Source organism: Protobothrops mucrosquamatus, unplaced genomic scaffold (genome assembly GCF_001527695.2).
Source record: "Protobothrops mucrosquamatus isolate PMUCROS unplaced genomic scaffold, P.Mucros_1.0 scaffold_305, whole genome shotgun sequence".
NCBI lineage: Eukaryota > Metazoa > Chordata > Lepidosauria > Squamata > Viperidae > Protobothrops > Protobothrops mucrosquamatus.
The window spans coordinates 151,829-167,168 of NW_015386381.1; the positions used below are offsets into that span (position 1 = coordinate 151,829).

Consider the following 15,340-nt stretch of genomic DNA (forward strand, 5'->3'; position numbering starts at 1 on the left):
AGAAGAAGAAGAAGAAGAAGAAGAAGAAGAAGAAGAAGAAGAAGAAGAAGAAGAAGAAGAAGAAGAAGAAGGAAGACTTCATACTCAGTAGGCTGTCTTGATTATCTTCATAACTGGGTTGTAGGAGAAATGGACTAAAACACTGCCTATTCCCTTCCCCAAATTATTGGATCCCCAAATTCTGTCTCAATAGCACAGAAATGGAAAACAACTCTAGTAACCCCAATTACTGGCTACTTAGCACAGAACTACTGGAATCTAGTCATGTTCTCTAGGGCGACCAAAGTTACTTCTCAAGATGGAATTCATTAAATTCTCAGTTAACAGAAACTGAAGTTATCTGATTATCCCGTTATTGCAAATAATACTCCTTGGGGTCACTGTGTGAAGCAAGCCTCAACCCTACTCCCCAAATCTCAGGCTGCATGGTCTGAATTTGCTTCTGCCTGGACGTGGAAAGTACATCAGGCCCAGAGTTCTTACACATTACAGATCTGCGTACGTTCCACTCTGCACAGTTTCCAAAAGTGTTTTAAATACGATTAAGTCTAGAATGTTCTCAGAGTAAAGAATAAGTCCTACAGATCAACTCTGAAACTTACTTCTACAAAAATATACAGAAAATATGCATAGGACAGGTAGCTAGTTTGATTACTTTAACAAAAATGTGCAACGTGACTGTTTTCATGTTACTCTTTGCTCTTTATCTGCAAGGACACATGTTAACATTTCATAACTGATTAATTCACAGCTTTTGCAACAGTGATAATCCCTGGCTGTTTTACAAAATATGCAGAAGGACATACGGAATTGTATGTATACTCTATGTTGTCTTTCGTGTGTTCTGTCCTCCTTTGAAGTTTCAGTAGAGTAGGGCAATACAATGAAAATTATCAAGAAATCCTTTGTAAGGAAGGGCCTTGTCCTATATCTCATCACCTTAGGCAAAGATATTTTATCTGAGATCAATTGTTTTTAAAACCCAATATTCTTTTGTTGTTGTTGTTAATTGCGAAGTCGTGTCCGACCCATCGCGACCCCATGGACAATGTTCCTCCAGGCCTTCCTGTCCTCTACCATCTTCTGGAGTCCATTTAAGCTCATGCCTACTGCTTCAGTGACTCCATCCAGCCACCTCATTCTCTGTCGTCCCCTTCTTCTCTTTCCCTCAATCTTTCCCAGCATGAGGCTCTTCTCCAGTGAGTCCTTCCTTCTCATTAGGTGGCCAAAGTACTTGAGTTTCAACTTCAGGATCTGGACTTCTAAAGAGCAGTCAGGGTTGATCTCCTCTAGGACTGACCGGTTTGATCGCCTTGCAGTCCAAGGGACTCACGGGAGTCTTCTCCAGCACCATAGTTCAAAGGCCTCCATTCTTTGGCACTCAGCTTTTCTTATGGTCCAACTTTCACAGCCATACATTGCAACTGGGAAAACCATGGCCTTGACTATATGCACTCTTGTTGGCAGGGTGATGTCTCTGCTTTTTAGTATGCTGTCTAGATTTGCCACAGCTTTCCTCCCCAGGAGCAAGCGTCTTTTAGTTTCTTCTTCTGCAGTCCCCATCTGCGGTGATCTTGGAGCCCAGGAAGATAAAATAAAATCCGTCACTACCTCCATTTCTTCCCCATCTATTTGCCAGGAATTGAGAGGGCCGGATGCCATGATTTTGGTTTTCTTAATGTTGAGTTGCAAGCCAACTTTTGCACTCTCCTTCTTCACCCGCATCAAGAGGCTCTTTAGTTCCTCTTCACTTTCTGCCATTAGAGTGGTATCATCTGCATATCTTAGGTTGTTGATATTTCTCCCGGCAATCTTAATTCCAACTTTTGATTCATCTAGCCCTGCCTTTCTCATGATGTGCTCTGCACATACGTTAAATAGACAGGGCGGCGGTATACAGCCTTGCCGGACTCCTTTCCCAATTTTGAATCTTTGCTCCTACCTAATTGCTAAGCTAACTCAGCATGACCCACATTTTAGAGGAAGTCCATCCTCCCTTCTCCTGGTAAATTGTTCCATTAAAATGACTCTCTAGAACAGGCTTTCCCAATCCAGTATTTCCAGATTTAATGGAGCCCGGCTACCATGTTCCTTGGCAATAATGAACCTCTGAATCAGGTGATGGGAATTCTGGATGATGGGATTCTTAGATCAAAACAGCTGGCTGTATACTGGAAAGACTGTCCTTTATAGTTAATAAATTATAGCCACAGTAACCAAATCAGGAATGTGCCTGGATGCTTTCCTATTAGACAAACAGACTCCTGCTCATGAGAGGAGTAGATAAGAGCTTATTAAGCAAGAGTTCAAACTTCCATATAGAATGGACAGAGGGATAAGATATTTACAGAGCCTTACCAAAACACCCTCCTTAGGTAGTGCAGTCACTGATATCCCATGAGGAGAAAGTTCAAACTTATATGTCAACATTAGAACTCTTGGAAACCCAGGGCTTAAAATCCCAGGACCTTTCCACTGATCAAAATTTGCTCACAAACAGATGCTAAGCTGGATTCACTCAGTAGTATCTCTTATTTTTCTATAAAGGGATCCAAAATCAGGAGGGGATAACAATTCAAGAATTACGGGTCTAACCAAGGCTATTGCCCTGGAGGAAAATATACTTCAAGACTATTTTTATAACTGATATCAATCAAGTGGATGTTTATACTATTGAGAAAACTTTGCCACAAGCTTCTCTACTTTTTCACCTTTCTCTGCGGTAGCGACCAGAATTCATAAGGCAGAAAAGAGCCTTATTCCTTCCCATAATTGTTTTCTGACCCCAAACTAGAAACAGTGAGGAAGCAAAGAAAGCATCAAGAGCTGCATCTCATAAATGCAGGCAGAGACAGTTGGCTCTTGTGACCAAGACAGGACTAGAACTCCCAGTCACCTGGTAAATGGCTCAACGTCACCCAGACAGTTTTCATTCCTAAGGCGGGACTAGAACTCACCGCCTCCTGTTGACTGGCCCAAAGTCACCCAGACGGCTTTCATCCCTAAGGCGGGACTAGAACTCACCGCCTCCTGGTGATTGGACCAAACCCAACCAGTTTTCATCCCCAAGGCAGGACAAAATTCCAGCTGCAAAGAAAATTTCAAACAGAAACCCTATGCCAGTGGTGGCAAACCTATGGCACGCGTGCCAGAGGCGGCACTCAGAGCCCTCTCTGTGGGCACGCGCACCATGTCCCGGAGATGGCAACCGTCCCTCTTCAATCAGCCGCCTGCTAACTCGCCGAGGTCCCACGTGGCTGGATGCATCCCAGCACCCATGCGCTCGCTGGCCTGTGTGTGCAGGGGCTGATGGTGTCAGGCAGCAGCCGCCCCGGCCCCTGCCTCACCTTGCCCTGTGACAATGGCACCCCCGCCCTGCCTCGCCTTGCCTTGCCTCACCCCACAGGACGAGCCTCCTGCCCACTGCCCCACCTGCCAGAGACCCCCTGGATCTCCCCCAACCCTGCCTAGCCCCCATAGACGTCNAGGAAGACTTCATACTCAGTAGGCTGTCTTGATTATCTTCATAACTGGGTTGTAGGAGAAATGGACTAAAACACTGCCTATTCCCTTCCCCAAATTATTGGATCCCCAAATTCTGTCTCAATAGCACAGAAATGGAAAACAATTCTAGTAACCCCAATTACTGGCTACTTAGCACAGAACTACTGGAATCTAGTCATGTTCTCTAGGGCGACCAAAGTTACTTCTCAAGATGGAATTCATTAAATTCTCAGTTAACAGAAATTGAAGTTATCTGATTATCCCGTTATTGCAAATAATACTCCTTGGGGTCACTGTGTGAAGCAAGCCTCAACCCTACTCCACAAAATCTCAGGCTGCATGGTCTGAATTTGCTTCTGCCTGGACGTGGAAAGTACATCAGGCCCAGAGTTCTCACACATTACAGATCTGCGTACGTTCCACTCTGCACAGTTTCCAAAAGTGTTTTAAATACGATTAAGTCTAGAATGTTCTCAGAGTAAAGAATAAGTCCTACAGATCAACTCTGAAACTTACTTCTACAAAAATAGACAGAAAATATACACAGGACAGGTAGCTAGTTTGATTACTTTAACAAAAATGTGCAACGTGACTGTTTTCATGTTACTCTTTGCTCTTTATCTGCAAGGACACATGTTAACATTTCATAACTGATTAATTCACAGCTTTTGCAACAGTGATAATCCCCTGGCTGTTTTACAAAATATGCAGAAGGACATACGGAATTGTATGTATACTCTATGTTGTCTTTCGTGTGTTCTGTCTTTCTTTGAAGTTTCAGTAGAGTAGGGCAATACAATGAAAATTATCAAGAAGTCCTTTGTAAGGGCCTTGTCCTATATCGCATCACCTTAGGCAAAGATATTTTATCTGAGATCAATTGTTTTTAAAACCCAATATTCTTTTGTTGTTGTTGTTAATTGCGAAGTCGTGTCCGACCCATCGCGACCCCATGGACAACGTTCCTCCAGGCCTTCCTGTCCTCTACCATCTTCTGGAGTCCATTTAAGCTCACGCCTACTGCTTCAGTGACTCCATCCAGCCACCTCATTCTCTGTCGTCCCCTTCTTCTATTACCTTCAATCTTTCCCAGCATTAGGCCCTTCTCCAGTGAGTCCTTCCTTTTCATTAGGTGGCCAAAGGACTTGAGTTTCAACTTCAGGATCTGGCCTTCTAAAGAGCAGTCAGGGTTGATCTCCTCTAGGACTGACCGGTTTGATCGCCTTGCAGTCTAGGGGACTCGCGGGAGTCTTCTCCAGCACCATAGTTCAAAGGCCTCAATTCTTTGGCGCTCAGCCTTTCTTATGGTCCAACTTTCACAGCCATACATTGCAACTGGGAAAACCATGGCCTTGACTATACGCACTTTTGTTGGCAGGGTGATGTCTCTGCTTTTTAGTATGCTGTCTAGATTTGCCACAGCTTTCCTCCCCAGGAGCAAGCGTCTTTTAATTTCTTCTTCTGCAGTCCCCATCTGCGGTGATCTTGGAACCCAGGAAAATAAAATAAAATCTGTCACTACCTCCATTTCTTCCCCATCTATTTGCCAGGAATTGAGAGGGCCGGATGCCATGATTTTGGTTTTCTTAATGTTGAGTTGCAAGCCAACTTTTGAACTCTCCTTCTTCACCCGCATCAAGAGGCTCTTTAGTTCCTCTTCACTTTCTGCCATTAGAGTGGTATCATCTGCATATCTTAGGTTGTTGATATTTCTCCCGGCAATCTTAATTCCAACTTTTGATTCATCTAGCCCTGCCTTTCTCATGATGTGCTCTGCACATAAGTTAAATAGGCAGGGCGGCGGTATACAGCCTTGCCGGACTCCTTTCCCAATTTTGAATCTTTGCTCCTACCTAATTGCTAAGCTAACTCAGCATGACCCACATTTTAGAGGAAGTCCATCCTCCCTTCTCCTGGTAAATTGTTCCATTAAAATGACTAGAACAGGCTTTCCCAATCCAGTGTTTCCAGATTTAATGGAGCCCGGCTACCATGTTCCCTTGCAATAATGAACCTCTGAATGAGGTGATGGGAATTCTGGATGATGGGATTCTTAGATCAAAACAGCTGGCCGTATACTGGAAAGACTATCCCTTATAGTTAATAAATTATAGCCACAGTAACAAAATCAGGAATGTGCCTGGATGCTTTCCTATTAGACAAACAGACTCCTGCTCATGAGAGGAGTAGATAAGAGCTTATTAAGCAAGAGTTCAAACTTCCATATAGAATGGACAGAGGGATAAGATATTTACAGAGCCTTACCAAAACACCCTCCTTAGGTAGTGCAGTCACTGATATCCCATGAGGAGAAAGTTCAAACTTATATGTCAACATTAGAACTCTTGGAAACCCAGGGCTAAAATCCCAGGACCTTTCCACTGATCAAAATTTGCTCACAAACAGATGCATGAGGCTGCTAAGCTGGATTCACTCAATAGTATCTCTTATTTTTCTATAAAGGGATCCAAAATCAGGAGGGGATAACAATTCAAGAATTACGGGTCTAACCAAGGCTATTGCCCTGGAGGAAAATATACTTCAAGACTATTTTTATAACTGATATCAATCAAGTGGATGTTTATACTATTGAGAAAACTTTGCCACAAGCTTCTCTACTTTTTCACCTTTCTCTGCGGTAGCGACCAGAATTCATAAGGCAGAAAAGAGCCTTATTCCTTCCCATAATTGTTTCCTGACCCCAAACTAGAAACAGTGAGGAAGCAAAGAAAGCATCAAGAGCTGCATCTCATAAATGCAGGCAGAGACAGTTGGCTCTTGTGACCAAGACAGGACTAGAACTCCCAGTCACCTGGTAAATGGCTCAACGTCACCCAGACGGCTTTCATCCCTAAGGCGGGACTAGAACTCACCGCCTCCTGGTGATTGGACCAAACCCAACCAGTTTTCATCCCCAAGGCAGGACAAAATTCCAGCTGCAAAGAAAATTTCAAACAGAAACCCTATGCCAGTGGTGGCAAACCTATGGCACGCGTGCCAGAGGCGGCACTCAGAGCCCTCTCTGTGGGCACGCGCACCATGTCCCGGAGATGGCAACCGTCCCTCTTCAATCAGCCGCCTGCTAACTCGCCGAGGTCCCACGTGGCTGGATGCATCCCAGCACCCATGCGCTCACTGGCCTGTGTGTGCAGGGGCTGATGGTGTCAGGCAGCAGCCGCCCCGGCCCCTGCCTCACCTTGCCCTGTGACAATGGCACCCCCGCCCTGCCTCGCCTTGCCTTGCCTCACCCCACAGGACGAGCCTCCTGCCCACTGCCCCACCTGCCAGAGACCCCCTGGATCTCCCCCAACCCTGCCTAGCCCCCATAGACGTCCCTCCCCATGGGCAACATCGAGGTGATCATGTCCACCTTGGCCACACCCACCCAGTCTGCCATGACCACCACAGCCACGCCCACCCAGTGGACCACGCCCACCTGGCACCCGGCGATACATAAGTGGGTTTTGGGTTGCAGTTTGGGCACTCGGTCTCTAAAAGGTTCGCCATCACTGCCCCATGCCATTTTTAGTCTAGAATACTTTGGGAAAATAGAGAAGGACGTGAAGTAATGTTCTTCAGCAAAGCATTAAAAAGATCCTAATATTCTCAAAAAAAAAAAGAGTATGAAAATTTGCTGCCAAGCTCTATTTTTTGCTTAAGAACTTAGGTGTTTTTTTTTTCACAAGGTTTTTTTTTTTCCTGTTTTAGACGTGCAAAATAGCAAAGTTCAAATTGTCCTTGGCACAAATACTGAAAACCATACAAATTCTACTTACGGGATGAAACAATAATGCTCAACGAAGTGACATCATCTTAAGTCGTTGACTTACAGAAGCCCTATTGATCTACTACTGTACCTCACACAATAATATTAAGTAAGAATTCAATCATTTGAAGCAGAAGAAAAGAGGAGGGATATCTTTTTCCAGGAATTAATTTCAACAGGTAATACAGTTCATCTTGCGGAAACTGAAAGTTTTTTTTTTTTTAAAGAATGGGTGATTTAACCCTTCAAAGATTAACTCTCAAAACTGATTGGTGCTTTTAATAAAATACGTTTAGCGGATACCCACAGCTGAAATAAGGGAGTTAAAATTGAAAGTTTTCCCCTTTGAACAGGAAATATTATCTGAAAATCTCTGCAACAGCTGAACTATAATTGAAGGGGATGTCATTGTGCATGTCAGCGATGGCAAACCTTTTAGAGACCGAGTGCCCAAACTGCAACCCAAAACCCACTTATGCATCATCGGGTGCCGAGTGGGTGTGGCCCATTGGCTGGGTGTGGCCAATTGAGGGGTGTGGCCCATTGGCTGGGCATGGCTGCGGTGGTAACGGCAGATTGGGTGGGACTAAAAAGTTCAATCAATCAATTCCAACTTTGCAAGATTTTTTTTTCCCGCGAGAAGTTGAAATTGACTGATTGAACCTTTTTTTTTTTTTGCACACAGCAGCAGAGGCCTAAAACGAAAAGGTTTTATAAAACCCAGCTGAAGGCCGAGGACTGGGGCGACAGTGCATGTGCCCACAGAGAGGGCTCTGAGTGCCGCTTCTGGCACCCGTGCCATAGGTTCGCCACCACTGGTGTATGTGATGTGTCCTAAACTAGATCCCAATCTAGAAGAAATTCGCCTGCAGATGAACCTGTGTGATTTGATGCCTTCCTTGCAAGAACTGTTGATACCGGAGGAAAAAATGCAAGGCAACCTCAACTATAAATAATACAAATCCAAGCTCTGTTACACTGCATTAAGCTTGCACTTGATGTTTACGCACTTGGAATGTCAAGTATCCTCTTGGATAGGTAATCACCATTCAGCTGCTCACGGCCAAAGAAAGAAAAGGGATAACTAAGCTTAGAATTTTAATATTTCTGATATGAGGGGAGGCACAGCCAGAACACAAGGAGTCAGATCATGCAGGTGTTCAAACCAAGAAGTTATCAGCATTTATCGCAGGGCTGGCAACTATGCCAATTTTATGACCTGTGGACTTCAACTCCCAGAATTCCTGAGCCAGCAAGGTTGGCTCAGGAATTTCGGGAGTTAAAAGTCCACAGGTCATAAAGTTGCCAAACTTGTCCACCCCGATTTAGCAGGTAGGAAATTCACCTTCTTTCTAACTGCAGTACAGGTAGTCCTTGACTTACAACGGTTCATTTAGGGACCGTTCAAGGTTACAACAGCACTGGAAAAAGTGACATGTGACCCTTTCTCACACCTACAAATGTTGTAGCATCTCCACGGTCGTGTGATCAAAATTAAAATGCTTGGCAACCGACTCATATTTATGATGGCTGGAGTGTCCTGGAGCATGGGATCATCTTTTGCGACCTTCTGTCAAGCAAAGATAATGGGGAAGCCGGATTCATTTAACAGCCGTGTTACTAACTTAACAACTTCCTTAACAATTGTGAGAAGGAAGGTCATTAAAAAGGAGTAAAGCTCACTTAACAGCTGTCTCGCTTAGCAACATAAATTTTGGGCTCATTGTGGTTGTAAATCGAGGACTATCTGTATAAATGCCTGGACCATTGCAACCTAATTGAGGGAAAACTTCTGAATCGGCTTCTTCTTCAGTCAGACCAGGGGTAGGCAACCTCGGATCTTTTATGACTCGTGGACTTCAACTCCCAGAATTCCTGAGCCAGCCATGCTGAGGGGAAAGGGAGAGGTTTCCAAGCTGAGCCATGCTGTCTCAGGAATTCTGGGAGTTGAAGTCCACGAGTCATAAAACAGCCGAGGTTGGCTACCCCTGAGTCAAACGAAAGCTCTACCAGCATTGGTTCATGGAAAATGCATCCAGTTCCAATCTGCGCCGTCCTATACTATACAACAATGGAACTCTGTGTAGAGGAGATACATTATACTTAAAGAGATCAAGGTAGATAAGAAAGAACCTTTAGTGCTTGCATTGTTAGGGAATGATTTAAAATATTTAAATCATTTATTTTCAGCAACTGCGTAAATACAGGGAGTCCTTGTTCGGGGACCATTTGCTCAGCAAACATTCAAAGTCAGGACAGTTCTCAGCAAGGGGATTTATAGTTGCAGTAGTTGCAGCTGTCGCACCATCCCTGCAATCACCTGATTGCAACCCAGGTGCTTGCCGAGTGGCTCGCAATTACAACGTTCACAGAATCCCATGGCCACGTGATAGTAATGGCAGTAAGAACAGCACTTAAGACTTATATGCTGCCTCATAGTGTAAACCGCTCCCTAAGCGGTTTACAGAGTCAGAGTATCGTCCCCAACAATCTGGATCCTCATTTTACCAACCTGGGAAGGAATGAAGGCTAAGTCAGTCTTGAGCCAGACAACCTTGAGCCCTCCTTGAGCAGGGGGTTGGACTAGAAGACCTCCAAGGTCCCTTCCAACTTTGTTATTCTATTATTCTATTATGAAGTGTTAATACCACTTTACAATGCCTTGGTAAGGCCACACTTGGAATACTACATCCAGTTTTGGTCACCACGATGTAAACAAGATGTTGAGACTCTAGAAAGAGTACAGAGAAGAGCAACAAAGATGATTAGGGGACTGGAGGTTAAAACATACAAGGAACGGTTGCTGGAATTGGGTATGTCTAGTTTAATGAAGAGAAGGACGAGGGGGAATATGATAGCCATGTTCCAATATCTCAGGGGCCGCCACAAAGAAGAGGGAGTCAAGCTATTTTCCAAAGCGCCTGAAGGCAGGACAAGAAGCAACGGATGGAAACTGATCAAGGAGAGAAGCAACCTAGAACTAAGGAGAAACTTCCTGACAGTTAGAACAATTAACCAGTGGAACCACCTGCCTCCAGAAGCGGTGAATGCTCCAGCACTGGAGGTTTTTAAAAAGAGACTGGACAGCCATTTGTCCGAAATGGTATAGGGCAGTGGTTCTCAACCTGTGGGTCGGGACCCCATTTGGGGTCGATCGACCATTTCACGGGGGTCGCCAAGCAAGGCTGTCCGCCATTTTTCCCCCCTTTTCCGGCGGGTGCCTTACCTCCCTTGAGCTGGGCCAGCTGGTGGTCGGCCTGCTCCGTCTCTGCTGCTTGCCAGCTACGCCTCGGCCGGCGCAGGGGGCGGAACCACGCATGCGCGGTGCTCCCGGGCAGGGAAAGTCCTCGACTTACGACCGGTTGGGTAGTCCTCGACTTACAACCGGTTTAGTCGACTTACGACTGGTTTAGTCCTCGACTTATGACTGGTTTAGTCCTCGACTTACGACCGGTTGGGGTCGCAGCATTAAAAAGGTTGAGAACCACTGGTATAGGGTTTCCTGCCTGAGCAGGGGGTTGGACTAGATGACCTCCAAGGTCCCTACCAACTTTATTATCATCATCATCATCATCATTATTATTATTATTATTATTCCTCAGTGCTGAATCTGCGGCAAGGATTTTAATGAAGGGTCCAACTCAAGCAATCACAGCATATTTTCCAGAACTCAAGATAGTAGCTCAAACTCTTTTCTCAATTGTCGTTTTGGGATGCAACCTGTCTCCGACTTGTCCTCCAAAATAGGCTGGGAGCAGGGAGGGAAGAGAACTGGGCGTCGACACAAGTCCCTGCAGTTGCTTTTGGTGAAAGAAAGAAAAAAAAAGGACTCGGGTTTACTTTGTCCTCAGGTGATGATGCGGTTGATTGCCTACAATTTACAGATGCCGCACGTTTGGTAAGCTCCCCTCCTGCTAGCAGACCTGTGTTTTGAGTGATAAGACGACACACACACACACACACACCCTGCAGAGCAAGAACAAATCACACCCACAGAGGAGGAGGGGGGAGAAAGATAGCCCACCCATTTTTCCCCTCATTAATTCTTGGCGATCTCTATATGCCAAGCTTCTTGCCAGGGCCATCTCCTTTCAAGGAACCTCACAGGCCTTCGTGAATCCTGCACCTGTTCTCGGCTAATCCCTTTTGCCCTCTCTTGTGACGCCTTCGGCTGTAAAGAGCGGCTAGAGATGAGAACAACATGAGCCTAGCAGGAGGGGAAAAGCAAAGGGCCTCATTCCAAAGAAATGTCTTTAGGAGCCCTCAGGAGAAGCAGGTGATTGGAGAAGGGTGGGTGGTTAACCTCAGTTATGTGGTGAGAACAAATGGAGCAACAGGATACAGAGACGAAGGGCGGTGTCAGTGATTTCTGGACCGGTGAAATGTATAGCCGAGCAGCACTGATGCATCACACATCAAAAAGGCGAGAAGGTGATGGTCGCATAGCCCTGGAAATGTGCTCCTTTAAAAGGCCACGGTTCTCAAAGAAGACCTTCCAGGGAATTATCTAAATCAGACAGATAAGAGTGAGAGGGAGGATCTTTTGATCGTATATCCCTTCCCACTCTAGGAATGTGACTATCTTCATAAATTCTCCCCTTCCGCTAACACCTTTAAACCTTAATTGACCAATCCCAGTTCTGTAATCTCTCTAACATCATTTCCAGCAATACCATCTTGATATATTTATTGTGTGTAGTGTATCCTTGTGCAACGTAAAAGAATTTGAAACATTAGGAAAGAACCATTAAAAATTGTACAAGCAGAAACCAATAAAGATGAGAGCTGAGGCTCAAACCAGAGCAAAACAAGGCCAGTATATAAATTCCACAAAGCATTTGATGCAAGTTTATCTGGTTCAATACTGTATTTCTTATCAAATTCTTCAGAGCATTACACACACACAGGACATGATGGTAACTGCCTTTTAGTATGTCCTAGTATCTGATATTCACAATCATGCTGCCTCTGATCCTGTAGCAATGTCTTATTAACTGTAGAATTGATATGAGTAAATTAAAGTAAAATTGATTTGAGTAAGCCCCACCTGGAACAAGAACAGAAGCCAATAATCTTCTTTACAAAGTTAGACAATTGATAGGTTTAGAATCCTACAATCAAATAAACATTTTCACGGGGACCATAAAAATATTGCAGCATATACTGAGTGTGATGAGTTAGAATGATTTTAAGTGCTGTTTTATCTGTTCATTGATTACTGTGGTTGAATCACACCCCAGTGGGAGATACAGTATATTACCTAAACATAAAAGGAAACCAGGCCGTCAAAGAACACAGTGGCTGGACATCATGAAAACTGACACCATAAACAGCAGTAAAAGACTGGAGGTCATGGAGAGACCTGGCCCACAGAATCATCTTGAGTTGGACACAACTGAATAGACATCATTACATAAACAATTGTTTGTTTGTTTGTTGTTGTTATTGTTAGTTGCAAAGTCGTGTCCGACCCATCGTGACAACGTTCCTCCAGGCCTTCCTGTCCTCTACCATCTTCTGGAGTCCACTTAAGCTCACGCCTACTGCTTCAGTGACTCCATCCAGCCACCTCATTCTCTGTCGTCCCCTTCTTCTATTGCCCTCAATCTTTCCCAGCATTAGGCTCTTCTCCAGTGAGTCCTTCCTTTTCATTAGGTGGCCAAAGTACTTGAGTTTCAACTTCAGGATCTGGCCTTCTAAAGAGCAGTCGGGGTTGATCTCCTCTAGGACTGACCGGTTTGAATGCCTTGCAGTCCAGGGGACTCGCAGGAGTCTTCTCCAGCACCATAGTTCAAAGGCCTCAATTCTTTGGCGCTCAGCCTTTCTTATGGTCCAACTTTCACAGCCATACATTGCAACTGGGAAAACCATGGCCTTGACTATACGCACTCTTGTTGGCAGGGTGATGTCTCTGCTTTTTAGCATGCTGTCTAGATTTGCCATAGCTTTCCTCCCCAGGAGCAAGCATCTTTTAATTTCTTGGCTGCAGTCCCCATCTGCGGTGATCTTGGAGCCCAGGAAGATAAAATCTGTCACTACCACTGTTTGTAAAGGATGTAAAAACACATACCTGCTCTTCCTTTCAATAAGAATGGCTATATAGGATGCCGGTAAAGCAGCACCGAAACCAGGACTCCAAAAATAGAATTTTCCCAGTATTCGCCTAAAACAATGAAAGGTAGAATTAGTTACATTCAATGTGGCCAGGAAAAGAAGGTCATATTTTCTTAAATAATAAATAAATAAATGGGATTCGCAGGCTGAAAATACTTTGGATCAAGGGTTCCCGTTAGCAGAACTATACTCAGCAGATGCTCCTACTAAAGCAGTGGTGGCGAACCTATGGCACGCATGCCAGAGGCGGCACTCAGAGCCCTCTCTGTGGGCATGCGCACCATGCCCCAGAGATGGCAACCGTCCCTCTTCAACCAGCTGCCTGCTAACTCGCCGAGGTCCCACGTGGCCGGATGCATCCCAGCACGGCTAGTTTCCCTCCCCCCCATCCCATCCCTCCTGGCCTCGCATGCTCTCCTTTTCCCGGGCACGACCCACTGCATCGCCTCCTCAACTGTCGGCCGTCCATCCAGCTCAGAGGCGGCTTCTCTGAACTGCTGGCGGCAGGCTGCGGAGCCCCAGAGTGCGCCGGTCGAGGGGCCGGCAGGCTGTGGCTACTGATGGATACTGTCAACCCCCCATGGGGTCGCTGGCCTCTGTGTGCGGGGACCGATAGTGTCAGGCAGCCGCCCCGGCCCCTTGCCCTGCGACAATGGCACCCCCGCCCTGCCTCGCCTTGCCTCGCCTCACCCCGCAGGACAAGTCTCCTGCCCACCGCCCCACCTGCCAGAGACCCCCTGGATCTCCCCCAGCCCTGCCCGTCCCCCCACAGGCATCCCTCCCCATGAGCAACATCAAGGTGACCACGCCCACCTTGGCCACAGCCACGCCCAGCCAGTGGGCCACGCCCAGCTGGCACCCGGCGATAAATAAGTGAGTTTTGAGTTGCAGTTTGGGCACTCGGGTCTCTAAAAGGTTCGCCATCCCTGTACTGAAGCAAGAAAGGGGACAGTGATTTTCAGATTCCTCCTTTGCCTGGCAGTTGCTTTGTGTCTCCCAAAACGGTCTGCAGAGGATTAGGTTAGGAAACAAATGTGGGAGGTTGTCGTGGAAAGTACTAAGTACGCTTTCTTCCTCCTCTCTGGCCCATCATCAGGAGTGCTCTTAACAACACTTCAAAGAACCTCATAACATTCATAGTTCTAACACCTCCAGGAGGAACTTCAATTTTACTGCCTTATATTTCAAAGGTTTGCTTTAATACAAAGGACCGCGTGCATCTGTATAAGGGTAAGTCATGTTTGCTAACACAGGAGAAAGCTTTAAAGCCAACCAAGCATTTACATTAGCGTTCAACGGATTTGTTATTTATTAAAATTGATGTGCCCCCTCTTCGGGATGACATTTCCCAAACAGCGAACAATGGATATAGAGAACCGTAAATAAAAATGTAACGAATATTGTGTAAAAATAAGAAAACTGTTAGAATCCTTTGCATGGGGGCAGTCGGCGAGTAGTAAAGGCCTGGGTGTGATGGAAGATGAAACCAGGATATTTCATCCTCCTTCTTGATTTGGTCAAAAAATGTATAATCAAATCACCTTAAAACGCAGAAAAACAGAATGTAAAGACTCCCATTTGCTGTAAGGAAGGATGTTGATTGCAGAATTTCAGGAAGCAGCTTGTTCAAATAATAATCACATTTTCGTTTCCGGAGAATTGCAGCGATCTGAAAGAAATCCGTGCACCAGTTCAAACTATTTATTTAAATGTTAAGTGTTCACCCTTTCAAATCCTATTTACAAATGAGAAAACCCCACATAAATAAAACTGTAAATGACATTGAGATAAAACCTGTCCCCGATTAATGTTCGTTCTGTTAACTTGCCCCATTAGAGGACATTACATACCTGAGACATAGTCCCTCACACCTTTTTTTTTTAATACTGCCTCAGCAAGAAAGCAAATCCAGTTTTCCAACAATTTTCCAAAATTGAGGTCAATGAATCAGAAACA

The 15,340-nt window shown here is 45.3% G+C and overlaps 1 protein-coding gene across 1 annotated transcript in view; it reads right to left on the bottom strand.

Moving 5' to 3' along the window:
• TMEM135 (transmembrane protein 135) overlaps positions 1 to 15,340 on the bottom strand; it is a 176,611-nt gene that overhangs the window by 143,383 nt on the left and 17,888 nt on the right. Inside the window, exons 2-3 of the mRNA XM_015832112.1 lie at positions 14,926 to 15,053; positions 13,341 to 13,433 (exon numbers count right to left, since the gene is read on the bottom strand). Coding sequence (XP_015687598.1) covers positions 13,341 to 13,433; positions 14,926 to 15,053 — 221 coding nt within the window. The remainder of the gene's footprint in view (positions 1 to 13,340; positions 13,434 to 14,925; positions 15,054 to 15,340) is intronic.